Genomic DNA, 15,708 nt, shown 5'->3' on the forward strand with positions numbered 1-15,708 from the left:
ACTTCCTGATCCTTAGCAGTTTTTTCAGACTGCAACAGAAAACTCCGCTGTGTGTGAGCTTCAGAAATAATAATAAAACAGCAATGCTACCACCACGCTACTGAGAAATGTAGTTAAACTTGTAACGCCACTACTTGTAGCGATGTTACTGCCCAACACTGTGTATCTGTGTACACAATACACAGTAGTGTAGGTTTATACAACCTACACTACACGGTGTAGGTTGGTTAAACATCTGGTCATCTCCATCTAAGGGGCCATATAGAATTACAAGGCACTGTGAGTTAAGCAAAACATAGGTCGAGACCCGGAGCTCCCGGAGAGAGCTCCACCGTATGATTTATCTCATGACAGCTTCTGGTACCATAGTAACAGGACCTTGTAAGAGTTGAGCAGAACAGAAACAGCTTTCCATACCCACATCTTGGAAATTCCCTATTCTTCTCTGGAGGATTTACAAGACCCCTCTTTAAAGCAGATTTGACCAACATGGTATAGGGAGTCAAAGACAATGAATAAATAACTCCTAAAGCTCCATGCCAATTTTCCTTCACATTCCCCCCTTTTTATCATTTATTCATGCTGGAGAACCTCTTACCTCACACAGAATAATTATGAGCGCTGTCTGTCAGTTGTGAGCCAACTGAAATCTGATTACCATCTCCACACTTCATATGAACTAACCCGCCAGGCAGAAGTCATAATTACCCCATGTCCACAAAGGCCAAACATCTCATCCCATGCTTGACAAGGGACGAGTTAAAGACCCAAGTGTAATCTACATTATCAAAGCAAACACAGTACGGAAAAACCCAGAGCTGATGTTTTGGGGGAAAAATCCTGTGTGAATGCCCAAACTCAACTAAACACAACATAATCTCCTGTAAGCTTAATGATCAAATGACAATGCAATAAATGAAGTAGATGTGATTATAACTCCAAACATAACATTTAACTATAAAGAGTATGAACGTAAGTACACATGCTAATACAAGTACCAAAACATAACAATAGTAGTTGGACTCTTTTCACGTCTTCTTCAACTAATGTGAGCATTATTATGGCTCATCCAAAAGTTGGTCCCCTGACGGTAAGAAGTCAGAGGTTGCTAGCACATGAACTCCACTTACATCTCTGCGAAGTCCTCCTCTATGTTGTAGAGTTATCACAACCGCTGAAGACAGCCCTCATCATTACTGACCTCACACTTAAGATGAGCATCCATGATCCAAAAACACATTAGTTCTGAATAGAATTAGCAAAACCCAAACATAGGATGCAAAACAGACTGGAAAAAAAGGCTTAAAACAGAAATTATATCTGTTAAATTATCTATAATATCTGGATATGCAGGTTTTACCATGTAGATCATCATTTCGTACCAAATGTTATCCTTTATACCTAATGGCAATGGTTGTCGGTGATTATGTAATTCTTCTGCACTGACAACACCGGTTTTCTTTGGTTCTATCAAAACTTCTATCAGTGAAGTCATTGGTGTCTTTACCTCTGCCATAGTAGGTACCGCTATCCCTCCAGTAGGTACTAACAAATACATTAGCACTGTTATTACCACAAACTTTAAGTCATTTTCATTCTCATTATACTGGTGCCGTCTTGCAATGAGATGTGTGGAGCCACCTTGTTCTCTCCTTCACTTTTACTGCCGTTGGTGTAGTGAGCAGGACCTGATATGGACCTCTCCAACGCAGGGAGTGACAGTGCTGCATCCTCAGAGCATTCATCAGCAGGCTATATGTGCATAGGTTATGGGACAACTCCAGCAAAGGCCAAACAACACAGAAGCTTCAAACTGTTTCTTGAGGAATTGTCTGCTGAGTATGGGGACCTCCGTCTCCCCACAGAAGTCAGATGGCTGAGCAGGGGTAAGATACTACAGCACTTTTATTTTCCTTGCTGAAGGAAATCAAGGCTTTCATGGAATCAAAGGAAGAAGACACTCATCAAGTCAGTTTTATTTCTGGAGCCCAATATCACAAATTACAAATTTGCCTCAAGGGGCTTTACAGCAACACAACATACTGTCCTTAGATCCTCGCATCGGATAAGGAACAACTCCCTAAAAAAAACCCTTTGGCCCTAGACAGAGAACATACATTAGCAGATTACCTAACTAATTTTTTTTAAAAAAGAAAAGAGAAATGCACTGACGAAATACAGACTCAGTGAGCACCGCTTAGCATTAGAAACTGGCAGACACAAAAAAAAACCTTGGCTGCCAAGAGACAAACGTCTGTCAGCAGTGCAAAGACAATGCAGTTGAGACAGCTGCACTTTTTAACAGAGCACAAAACATTCCAGTTCTATTGTCTGATGTTGGGTGGCTGATTTTGATTTTTTTTTTTTTATGATTTTGATCTATTTTAATGATCCCCATAGGGAACTTACACTCTGCATTTAACCCATCCTAGCTGTGTAGCTAGGAGCAGTGGGCAGCCGCCGTGCAGCACCTGGGGACCAACTCCAGTTCGTCTTGCCATGCCTCGGTCAGGGGCACAGACAGGAGTATTAACCCTAACATGCATGTCTTTTTGATGGTGGGGGAAACCGGAGCACCCGGAGAAAACCCACCACAGACACAGGGAGAACATGCAAACTCCACACAGAGGACGACCTGGGATGACCCCCAAGGTTGGACAACCCTGGGGTTCGAACCCAGGACCTTCTCGCTGTGAGGCGACAGCGCTAACCACTGCGCCACCATGCCGCTCATCTTGACCTTGCATTCCTGAAACTGAATCACCTGAACCTACAGTTACAAGGAAAAGACAAAACCATATGTGATATGATGAATGCTGTGAAGGCTATTAAAGCAAAACTGTCATTTTACCTTAGGCAAGTGAAAAATAAAAAAACTGCAGCACTTGCCCTCAGTTGTTAAGATGTTGGAAAGCCATGCAGGGGCAGTTGATGTTCTGGATGTACATAAGTATTGTGACCTCCTGTCCAAGCTTGGGCAGGAGTTTGAGGGCAGGTTAAATGATCTTTATAAACTCGAGCCCTGTGTGGCATTCACTGCCAACCCTTTCATGGAGGTAGACCTATAGGTGAGATTTCAGAGCAGATGGGTGAACTATTCAGTGTCAATCCTGTGGAGATGGAGATGGAGGTTATAAATCTCCAAAATCATGTCCAGCTAAAATCTCAACAATATTCACAACACTTCTGGAGCCTGGTAGACCCAGAAAACTACAAGAACATTCACCAAGAAGCCTTGAAAGTATCTGCATTATTTGGCTCTACATACATTTGTGAAGCAGCTTTTTCTGATATGAACATCCTGAAATCTCAGTGCCGGGGGAGACCTGACAGAAGAACATTTAAGTGACTCTATAAGTGTGAGCCTAGGTGGATACGCTCCAGCATACACCTCTCTGTGAACTCCATGCAACGCAGTCATCGCACCAACTGTAGGGAACAGTGAATGCTACACACATGTGGACCAGGACATGATGATGAGCTTTTGATATGTGAATGGAGGTGATGTGTGATACATTGACATGTGGATACAGAAAATTAGTTTAAGGGGGAAAAAAGTAAAACAAACAAAACAAAAAATACAAAACAAAATGTATAAAAAAAGAAAAAGAAAAAAAAGAATTAAAATATTAATGACTATGACTTCTATGACTTTGATATGAACTTAAGGTGTTTTAATATATTATGTGAACTTGACACATTGAAATGTTAAACATGGATACAGAACATACATTTGAAATGCTGCTGATGTGATATTTAAGACATTTTTGATCCAAAATGTCAGCTTTGGATACTGACATTTGATACATGTGTATGTAAAAAGTAGCTTAATTCAGCTGGTGTTTTGATGTTACATGAATAAATGTAAGTACTATAAGACGTGAGTAGCTCTCAGCAACTTTCATTTTTTTCAAAGTAGCTCTCAGATGAAAGAAGGTTGAAGACCCCTGGTATAGTCGAATATAACTTACTTAACTTTCAAGCTAGTCCAGACTGCTCTTCACCCCTCGTGATGCACGGAAAAAAAATAAAACTACTACTACTTTCGGCTGCTCCCGTTAGGGGTCGCCACAGCGGATCATCCGTTTCCATTTCTTCCTGTCTTCTGCATATTCCTCTGTCACACCAGCCACCTGCATGTCTTCCCTCACCACATCCATAAACCTCCTCTTTGGCCTTCCTCTTTTCCTCTTCCCTGGCAGCTCCATATTCAGCATCCTTCTCCCAATATACCCAGCATCTCTCCTCCACACATGTCCAAGCCATCTCAATCTTGCCTCTCTTGCTTTGTCTCCAAACCGTCAAACCTGAGCGGTCCCTCTAATATATCTGTCCATACATCAATTATCTGAACCGCTTATCCTGTTCTCAGGGTCGCGGGGATGCTGGAGCCTATTCCAGCAGTCATTGGGCGGCAGGCAGGGGGACACCCTGGACAGGCCGCCAGGCTATCAGAGGGCCGACACACACACTTGCGCACACACACACACACACACACACACCCATTCATACTTAGGGACAATTTAGTATGGGTCAGTTCACCTGACTTACATGTCTTTGGACTGTGGGACGAAACCAGAGCCCCCGGAGGAAACCCACGCAGACACGGGAAGAACATGCAGACTCCACACCGAGGACGACCTGGGATGACCCACCAAGGTTGGACTACCCTGGGGCTCGAACCCAGGACCTTCTTGCTGTGAGGCGACTGCACTAACCACTGTGCCACCGTGCTGCCCCCCCCCCCCAATATACTCTAATATACTCGTTCCTAATCCTGTCCTTCTTTGTCACTCCCAATGAAAATCTTAGCATCTTCAACTCTACGAGCTCCGCACCTCCTGTCTTTTCGTCAGTGCCACTGTCTCCAAACCATATAACATAGCTGGTCTCACAACCATCTTGTAAACCCTCCCTTTAACTCTTGCAGGTACCCTTCTGTCGCAAATCCCTCCTGACACTCTTCTCCACCCACTCCACCCTGCCTGCACTCTCTTCTTCACCTCTCTTATGCACTCCCCGTTACTTTGGACAGTTGACCCCAAGTATTTAAACTAATGGAAACAAAACAAAATATAAAAGAAAATACTTTTTTGGGTTTACTGAACAATTCCTTTCGGGGCAAAGTAAATCAGTGAGCATACAGTCAAATGTCAGACATTAGCAGTGGCTGCATCAGTACACTATCTGTTGTGTTATAAAGTAAGAGAAATCTTTTGTCTTCTCAAAGCATAGCCATCCTTTGGAGCTGGCTGCTGTGTCGTTTTCAGTACTGTACAGACAGTTGTCGCAGTTGACATGTCCCTCCCCAATAGTTTATTCCACTGTGAAATGAAAGCACTCGGGACATTTCCCCCCCAAAACTGGAAAACTCCAACACTTTAGAGAACGTTGAAGAATAATGTGTCCTTTTAAAAAGTGTGGTATGTCCTGTATTTCTGTTTCTGCTCCGTGCAGCTGAGCCCAGGGAGAGAGCCCAGGTGCAGCTTTATCTTATTACTCCGTGTCGCTGACAGAATAGGACTCACGAACACAGAAGAGCAAACGGCAGCACATGACAGCCTGTCAACCTGTTGGGCCGGCGCTGCATTGTGTCAAGCTAGCACTTTGAATCGGACCCTTGCAGATGTTCACCAGGTACAAATGAAGTGGTTGCACTTTTAAATTGGCAACAAAGTATGTTTGTTTTTTTGTGGGGGGGGGGTTAGTTTATGGGTGGTTTTTTTTGTTTGGTTTTTTTTTTTGGCGGGGGGGGCACTATGCTGCTGATACCAACATGGATAAGAGCCAGTATGTGTTTTTTGTTTTTGTCGGGGAGGCATTTATTCGTGTGTGTGTGTGTGTGTGTGTGTGTGTGTGTGTGTGTGTGTGTGCATTTGCTTGCTTGTGTGTGCTTGTGTTTGTGGTCAGGATGCTGCAGTATTGTGGTGCACTGCCAAAGCGTCTCCTCTGAGGCTGTAACGCTCTGAACATGTGCTCTTTTATCAGTTGAAGCGGGTTCTGCCGCCGCACATAACAAACATAACAAGAAAATATAACTTGTAAACTCCTCAAGTAACCACGTCAACGTTGTGAGCTCTCCGTATTAGAATAGAATAGAATAATAATCAAGAGTAGAGTAAAACAAAGCAAACCGTAAAGATATACGGATTTTCTAAGAGGAATTCTCACACACTCGTGAATTTGTGGTGCTGCAGGGCCATATCTAATAGAACTGCCACGATGGTGTACACATGCACCTGCACACACAAAACAGGGACTACACGACCTCACTTACAATTTAACAGTACAGATGGAGAGCAAGGACTTCAGAAATAACACTGCGTGTCATTCTGCTATTATAGTTTAAAGCATCCAGTCAGTGGGTTCGGGTTGTGTGGCGTGCACAATGGTTAGGGCTTTTGCAGACGTTAAGAATAGTGGACGACTCCTACCTCATCGGAGTCACGTGGACATCAGGCTACATGTTGTTGGGCTTTAACCTTCCTCTACAAGGACTCTAACAGACTCTAACAGATAGCAATGAGAAGTCTGAAAAGCTCTTAGGAGCACAGTGAAAAAATGGTCAAGTAGGAGTTTACAAACAATTGATTTTACTGTGTGTGTGTGTTTGTGTGTGTGTGTGTGTGTGTGTGTGTGTGTGTGTGTGTGCGCGCGCGCAGTGTGCCCCTTGTGCAGTTATGATGTGAAAGTCAGTGGAGGACTATGAAAGTGGAAGACTAGTATCTAGACACTAGGCATGGGCCTTAAAATATATTAAATATTGCAAGAGGTTTTTAAAACATTTGAACGTTTGTTTTTTTCTGTTTTTTTTTTTTTTTACATTGAAGCACTGAAACACCTTTTTGAAACATTGAAACAGTTTTGAAAACACTAACACTGCATTTTAACAGACATATTAGTTAAATCCTGCGAATCCACCTCGCTGGATTCCTCTTTCTCCTCGTCGCTTTTTTAGTCTTCTCTTTGTGATGCTTTTTAAACATGTCCGTCCCTGACTGGCTGAGTGATGAAGTTACACAATTGGTCAGTCTTGTGTTGCCACTTCCTGTAACCATCGTTTCAAATTAAAAGCCCTCTACTTTCATACACCATCCAGCCATACACTAGGTTTTGACCGAGTCTTGTTTTCAGTGTTGTTCATCTTTCTCTCGCTTGAAACCGGCGACATCATCACAGAAATCCCTACTGTGATTGGCGCATTACGGCTTGTGGAACGTGGGACTTGTAGTTTTTGAATGATTAGCCGCGGGGGGGATTACAGTAGGTTGTAATCTTTACTCGCACACTGTGCTCATAAATTAATTTTCCAGTTCGCACATCTATTTTTAGGGAAGAATGAAAGTGAAATACTCACACTGTCGAGCCCTGCTAATGAGGTGATAAGTCGGCCTGCAGAAAAACCGAGCAACAGGAAGTTTGTATGTGTATGCTATGCATGCAAAAGGTGCATACATAGATACTACTTGCGTGTGTGTGTGTGTGTGTGTGTGTGTGTGTTTATTTGAGAGTAGTAAATTCTACATGTGAAATACTCAAAATGAATAGAGTAGGTTTTGCAGCCATTTAATGTATGTTCTGAGTCTTCTTTTTTTAATCAGTGGTGTACATAATCTTAATACGATGATTCAAATCAGTTATTATACAGTATGATAAATGATAACCCTTACAAAATAGTAGTTTATTCAAGTGTACTATTAGTATACTTATTTTAAATTAAAAATCAGTATACTTTCAGTTTACTTTTTAAGTACTTACCAGAGATATACTAAACAATTATACTTAAGTATACTTACAAGTATACTACTAATACATATACTTGAACTTTACTTGAAGTTTACTTAAGTATACTTAATAAAATAAACTTCAAGTGTACTATTTACAGAAGCTTTATTTAGAGCCAGTGTTATTGTCAGTGATTTTAAAAATCAAATACATCGGAGCCAACAAGTCAATATATTTAGCATAAAATTTATGATTTAAAGATGAATTCACAGCACGTTTGCAGAATATGTGATACAAACAGCAGTAGAATGTACTTAAATGAAAAAAAATTAATTACATTGTGAAAAAAAATTAATGAGACAAATCAATGCATTATGAAAGTAAATTATTACAATATATGCAATATTATAAGAAATTTAAATATTTGTATGTTAACAGGTAAAGAACTGAGCACCAATCAGATATTGGTAAAATTTGGTGGTAGTTTATAAATTAGTTTACTGTACCGGTCACTTTAGCGGGTTAACAAACTTTGTATTGTGGTAATTTTCTGACCTGAAGACCCTTCTAGCTCGCACAATGGTGAAGGTAGTGTTACTTTCCCTACCACAGGGCTGTATCTTTATTTGAAAGCAAACCAGGTAAAATACCATGCCTGTTATATTTTTGTCAAGTTGTGCACAAGATTAAACCCTGTATTGATTAGCTGTTGGCTTGGACCTCTCTAAATGCGGCCAAGCTGCATTGCCCCCTACTGGTCATCTGTTGAGCTGCCACACACTGAGTGCATGCTTTGATTTGTGATGGTTGTAAGAGCATTTCAGGACAAATTACATAAGCAGAGACCTTAAATGGTCCGGAAGTGGAATAGCAATGGACTCCCCTGTCCTTATTTTACCTCTTGTGAAAAAAGCAAGCAGTTAAGCAGGCTTCCTGTTAAACAAAATTCAGTGGTTAATTGGTAGTTTTCAATCAGTGTTGTGTCACAAGTTCAGTAAGTTTACAAATTGCCCCCCCCCCCGTCAGCTTTGAACTTTAAGTGGTGTGTCTCTTAATGCTGAAGGGGTCTATTAGCTCTACTAGCAATTTATTTAACAATGTCTTGACCTCAGCTGGTCTTCATCAGACATTCCTCTCTTGTTTTCATCGCTAGTGTTGCTCAGTACTATAATGCAGTACACTAACCCGCCTATCCATAAAAATTGACCAGTCAGTATCTGGGAGCCAATTTAAAAAGAAAAAAAAAAGATCTAACTGGCTGGTAAATAATGAACGAGGTCACATAAAGTTGAATCGGTTTATCTGCACACGATGTTTATTGAGAGAAATGTTTCGTCACTGATTCCAGTCTCTGTGATTTTCTTAGCTGGATTATTGAGCAAGCATAAAGACATCCGATCACATTTTTTCCCATTGTGAATGGTTCCTGTTTAAGTCTGCAGTGTTTAGTGGCGACTATTGATATAATGATCATTGAGGTCTTTTTTATTTGTTTATTTTTGTTTAGTTTCAGTTTTAAATCGGGGTGTTGGAGTGGGTTTTGAAATACATTCAATATTCCTGCAATAGGTTTTGGTTTGAGAAAACATTCATCTGCCACGCTAGCTGCAGAGACGTTGTGCAACAAGTTTTTGCTTTGGGGCTTCGGTGGAGGCAGTCCGCAAGAATTTTTTTAACCAACCCGTTTAACATTTTGAGAAAATGAATTAAAATGACTTCATTAACTTGACTTTTGTGATGCAGGTATTTAATGATCAAAGTTATTGATACCAATTAAGTGCACTGTTCAGCCCTAGATTTGATAATGTAATAAGTTTATTTTCCTATTATGTTTTTTTCTGTGATGTTACTTCTTATCATGTGCTAAACACAGTTAAAACATTCAATGATATTGCGTTATATTTGTTGTCGGAGCTTGCGCAGGATTTTATTGTCTGAGGTTGAAGTCCACAGTTGTTTATACACAACTGATGTGTCTCACTGCAGTGTTGAAATGGATGATGGATTTTATGATGTGAGAAGTGACTGTAGTGCTGATGTACTTTGTTCTCTTATTCTCTCTCTCTGTTTTTTGCTCTCTCCCTCTCCCTCTCTTACTTTCTTTCATCTCTGCCTCTCTCCATATCTACTGGCTTTTCATATTTCTCTGTCTTCCTCTCTCTCTCTCTCTCTCTCTCTCTCTCTCTCTCTCTCGCTCTCTCATTCTTTCTCACTACAGCGCAAATTGAAATAATTCCCTGTAAGATCTGCGGAGATAAATCATCAGGGATCCACTATGGCGTCATCACTTGTGAAGGTTGCAAGGTAGGCACCAACCCTACAACCTCACTTCCTGTTGAGCTGAGCTCTGGCTCTTCCCAGAGGTTGTCACAGAAATGGGTTTGATGTTCTTTTGAATCCCCCGCCTGTCAGAGACCTGTACTTTTTTTTCCTGAACAAACTTCAAAGGTATGTCTTAAACTCAGACAGTTGAATTGCATTTTCTTAGATTAACCAGTGGTTATGTTTTCTTTGGGAATATAGAATAGAGTGGAATAGAACAGAAGAGAAGAGAAGAGAATAGTATGGAATAGAATAGATTAACTGGCTCCAAAGGGAATTTGCATTGCATATCAAAGGAACAAGCTGTGTGCTAAAAACAGATAATGCATTCTCACACCATACATAACTAGATTCATACATTGTGGTCTCATTTATTAAATAATCTGGACATTCATGATGCCCGAATTTCAGTGCATCATGCATTCAATATCAACTACACAGGAGTTTGGGAATGACTTGACTGTTGAATCTCATTGTTAAGGGAACACACTGACATCCTAAACACAATATAGCAGTTGAGTCACACCATGTATGAATGAGGTGACAACTCATTCATTTTTACTTTTTGAGGTTGGATCCACAATTAGTTATTTTCTCAGCCTATAGTAAGGGATATAGCTAGGACTGCATTCAAAGACCCTTTATATAGTGACTCATTACAAAAATGTTGGGAAAACATCTTAAATGCACAATAAATCAAGACACGCTAGGCTTTTTGTGTGATTTCACTGACTAACTGTATTTTTTTTTAATTTATTTCTGATTTTTCCCTTTTTTCTCCCAATTTAGTGGCCAATTGATCCCTATTTTAATTCAAACACCCACCCTCGTACTGCATGCGTTCGCCAACTGCATCTCTCCGGCCGGCAGTCTCGAAGGAAAGCGCCTCCCCACTTTCGTGACAAGGCGAATCCAAGCCGAACCACTGTTTTTCCGACACACACAGAGACGCATTCACATGACGAACACAAGCCGACTCCGCCCCCCTCCCGAAGACAGCGTTGCCAATGATTGCTGCTTCATCGAGTCCGGCCATAGTCGGATCTGACGAGACCGGGGCGCGAACCCCAGTCCCCAGTGGGCAACTGCATCGACACCAAGCCGATGCTTAGACCGCTACGCCACCGCGGACTTTTGACTAACTGTATTTTATGCACCAATTATTTTCCCACATCAAGCCACACACTGAAGTGTGTCTGTGTCCTTTGATTGACAAGTTAACAGCAAGTCAAACACTGAAGGGCAAAATGGATAAATTGTTAATATAGCACATATTAAGCACAGTATATAGAAATTGTGCATTCATATATAAATATGTTTTAATATCAATGTGAATCATGATACACAGCCCTAACAAATATGTAGCATGTAGGCTAGTGGGTCATGTTATGTGGTTGCAGAATGGTTTGACAGAAGATCTGTACCAGTGCAAGTTTCATAATCAAACACAGTGTAGCTTTTAAAGTTTTAAATTCACAGTGACTGAAGTGTTGGTGTCTTATTGATTGTTTCCTGTTATCATTGAAGTTGACTAAAGTAATGTTTATCAGCCTTACATGCATGGCAAATCCAGAATAATGAAGAGAAAAATCCAAAAGGCAATTTACCAGCAATTTTTATGCTGGTTTTCTTGTCTGGTAGACACACAGGCACCATAAAGACAGACATTGGCCAAATCTGGTTAACTAGCCATTGTTGGCTAACTGCATGTTGCTCATCAGAGACCAGGAAGTGGAAAACTTTCTGAGAGCATGGAGGGTACAAGCTGGGCATACTATGGAAGGTAGAACAATACAAATGTAAGTAATATTTGTACAAATTTGTGGTGTAAAAATTATCTCAAATGGGGTGTCCTGGTAGCGTAGCAGTCTATTCGGTTGCCTACCAACACGGGGATCACCGGTTCGAAACCCCATGTTACCTCCAATTTGGTCGGGCATCCCTACAGACACAATTGGCTGTGGCTGTGAGTGGGAAGCTGGATGTGGGTATGTTTCCTGGTCACTGCACTAGCGCCTCCTCTGGTCGGTCAGGGCACCTGTTCAGGGGGGACAGGGAACTGGGGGGGATAGCGTGATCCTCCCACACGCTACGTCCCCCTGGTGAAACTCCTCACTGTCAGGTGAAAAGAAGCGGCTGGCGACTCCACATGGATCGGAGGAGACGTGGTAGTCTGCAGCCCTCTCTGGATCGGCAGAGGGGGTGGAGCAGTGACTAGGATAGCTCGGAAGAGTGGGGTAATTGGCTGCATACAATTGGGAAGAAAAAGGGGGGGAATCCAAAAAAAAGACACAATTTCCCTTTAAACAAGCCCACTGGGTTAGACAGACCATCCTGCAAGCAGAGGATCTCAGAATTAATCCTGTGTCTGTCCACAAGACAGGCAATGAAATGCCAAAGGTCCCATTGGCATCACTGTTTTTGCTCAGGAAGGAAGCCCAAATTTCCCTTCTGGAGTCAATAGATTTTCACATATCAAGGAGAAATCAGTTAACATACTTTTTTTTCCCAGATGGATAGACGCATAGATAGACCGACAGACAGACACATAGGTCACGCTCAAAAACTAGCATTGTGACAACCTGAAAATCTCATCTCTTTATCAGTTAATTACCTAATTAATCAAACCTGATGACTGGATACTAAGAGAGGTGCTGCATCGATGCTGTGAAAAGGGCACTCTGATTTTCAGAGGCAATCAATTATTGTCTGATCCCTGAAACTGTGACAATATTGACTCCTGCCATTTTCAAATGACAAGAGGTCGTTTCTGCCTCTGAATCAAAGCTGCACCAGTTTCCTAAAGTGTCCCGATGCTTCGGAAAATCCCAGCGCTGAAATGTTTGATTAAAATATAGTTATGTTTTAAAAGCTTTTTTTATGTATCACAATGATCTATTTAGGTAAATATCAAAAATCACAATGTGAGTTTTTTACTGCAATTTCCTCAGCTAATCATTTCAGTTTGAACATTAGACAAAGAAACTCTCTTTATTTCATTGTTTACCAGTGCCAATTGCCCACTTGAGAATTGCCTCACATCACTTCTAATTAAGACAGTCGGAGAGCCACCTAGCATTTGGAAGATGCCAAAGGCAGCCTGGACCATAAATCACAACCATTAGGCACAGGAGATTTCTGCCGATATAATGGCTGCACAATCAGAAAATGTATTGTCATAACAGCTTCTGCCTCGACATCTGTTTTGATGACAGCTGTTGGCTACTGTAGGCTCATTTCACAGCCAACAAGCATCTTATGGAGACGTCTGTGTGCACACGTGCGTAGGGGAGTTTAATTGGTTCTTCGGAGAGGGCTGGTGGTGTATCCTTGCAGGATGTCGTGGGACTGGTGGGGTTTATGTGCGTTTTCATTGAAGAATTCTTAATTCTCACTGTTTTACCACACACAGACGGCTCAATATGGCAATGATAAGCTTAAGGTCTAGAAGAAGGTAAGAAGCAAGCTTAGGAGTGCAGGTCCCGTGCCCATAGCTAGCTTGTAACAGACTTGTAAGATGTGGTTGGGGAAGGTGCCCGAGTAGCGCTCCTCTCTGCCTCAGAAGTTGCCGTTAGCGAGACATTGAAAGCCCGACAACTCCAGTAGAGACTCTCAGCTGCTGGCGGTAGAAAACACGTTGTGCGAGATTGCTCCAAAATGTGCAAAACTGTGACTGCAAAGCAGGGCATCACTGGAAAAGAGCAGTCGTGCCGTGCTAAATGTCTTTGCATAAAAGTAAAGAATCAGTGAAAGTTTATGTGGTCGTTGTTATGGCAGGATATAGAGTAAATTGGTATTGTTTCAACCAGTTTTAAGCTATGCTTTGATTAAATCTCAACTCGGGCTGGTTTTCACATTTGCTGAGGGGAGTCAGATAGAAAGTAAATGTTTAGATACATCACTTCAGCCACTAAATCTCCCTCTCTTTATCCTTTCTGTTTTCCCTCTTCCCGACCTCTCTATCTACCCTGTTTGTATCTCTCGCTATACTTTGTCCCATTCTTATCTCCCCCACTGTCTTCGTCTTACTTTCTCTCTGTCACTGTATCTCCATTCCTCATTCTCTCTTATTCTGTATGGAACACCCATACTCTCTCTCTCTCTCCCATATATATATATCACTATTTGTCTCTATTTATCTCTCTATCACTGTCTCCATTCCTCATTCTCTCTTATTCTGTATGGAACACCCATACTCTCTCTCTCTCTCCCATATATATATATATATATATATATATATATATATATAAATCTCGCTGTCTCTCTCTCTCGCTATCTGTCTCTGTCTCTCTCTCTCTATCGCTGTCTCTATTCCTCATTCTCTTATTCTCCTTTTCTGTATGGAACACCCCTACTTTCTCTCCCACTATCTTGTCTCTCTCTCTTTGTCTCTCTCTCTCTCTCTCTCTCTCCCCCGCCAAATTCTTTTCTTGCTGTCTTGACCAAACATCACCATCTTTGCTCTCATTCCCCCTCCTCTACCCTCCACCATCTTCCTCTCACAGGGTTTCTTCAGGAGGAGTCAGCAGAGTAATGCAGCCTACTCCTGCCCACGCCAGAAGAACTGTCTGATCGACCGCACCAGTCGTAACCGCTGTCAACACTGTCGCCTGCAGAAATGTCTGGCCGTGGGCATGTCGCGAGACGGTAAACCATGCACATAAAAACACACACACACACACAAAAAACAGTCTGCACCATCATCCGAGAGGAAGTTAAGGGTTTTAAACCTTTTGGGGGGGAGTTGCTTTTTTTTTAGTTTCTTTTTTTTAAGAACAGCCTTTAAATGTCTTTTACTTGTGCTTTCTGGCATGGGAACCTTATCTCACACTGCTTATAGGGCTGTGTGTGTGTGTGTGACACCAGCAAAACTACACTGACAGACGGTTAAACTAAACAAAATCCATTTGTTAAGGCTTCATTGGGATCTCATGAATGATCCTTAAACTGCCCATTAATCAAAAAGGTCTGCACTTTAATGACACAAACATATTTATGGTGACATATTTAGACAGGCAAACAAACAGATATTAACACACACACACACACACACACACACACATACATACACACACACACACCAGCCCATCCAGGAAACATGAAGGTCATCCTTCTCTTATCTTTTCCTCTACTCCTGTCTTTTCAACAGTCACTCTGTCATCCTCCCTCTCCCTCCATCTACTCTTTCCACTCCCTCCCCCCGGTCTCTTTCCTCCTCTGTCTCCCCTCGTGTCTCTCCCTTCATCTCTCCCAGTGTATATCACTGTCATCTTTACTCGACCTTGTAGTTAATCATCACCCATCATCCATTTCTACTGAGCTACTGTCCTTACAGATGACTCCTGTGTCCCACACCAACATGAGCGCCGCACTTACAATGAAGCGTGTGTGTGTGTGTGTGTGTGTGTGTTCGTGTGTGTGTGTGTGTGTGTGTGTGTGTGTGCATGGTATATTCCTGTATAAGTGTGTCTGTATAGCTGAGTAGGTGTCTAAATAATGTTTACTTACACCTGAAAATTATTTCAGCTCCATACGCACCACTGTTTACCCATGATTCCTTGGGTTGAAGGAGGATAATTAAACTGTCAACTGAAGGACACTATTGAAACTGGAAAAACTTCTAATGGAAAACATTCTTCTGCCTTTTAAAATGTAAGATAT

General features: G+C 41.7%; 1 protein-coding gene across 2 annotated transcripts in view; it reads left to right on the forward strand.

Moving 5' to 3' along the window:
• Positions 1 to 15,708, forward strand: part of LOC130111208 (nuclear receptor ROR-alpha A-like) — a 322,431-nt gene that overhangs the window by 291,955 nt on the left and 14,768 nt on the right. For both annotated transcript variants that reach the window (XM_056278302.1, XM_056278303.1), the window contains 2 exons: positions 9,944 to 10,029; positions 14,553 to 14,694. In XM_056278302.1, the coding sequence (XP_056134277.1) occupies positions 9,944 to 10,029; positions 14,553 to 14,694 (228 nt within the window). The remainder of the gene's footprint in view (positions 1 to 9,943; positions 10,030 to 14,552; positions 14,695 to 15,708) is intronic.

This window comes from Lampris incognitus, chromosome 4, assembly GCF_029633865.1.
Source record: "Lampris incognitus isolate fLamInc1 chromosome 4, fLamInc1.hap2, whole genome shotgun sequence".
In the NCBI taxonomy this organism is placed as follows: Eukaryota; Metazoa; Chordata; class Actinopteri; order Lampriformes; family Lampridae; genus Lampris; species Lampris incognitus.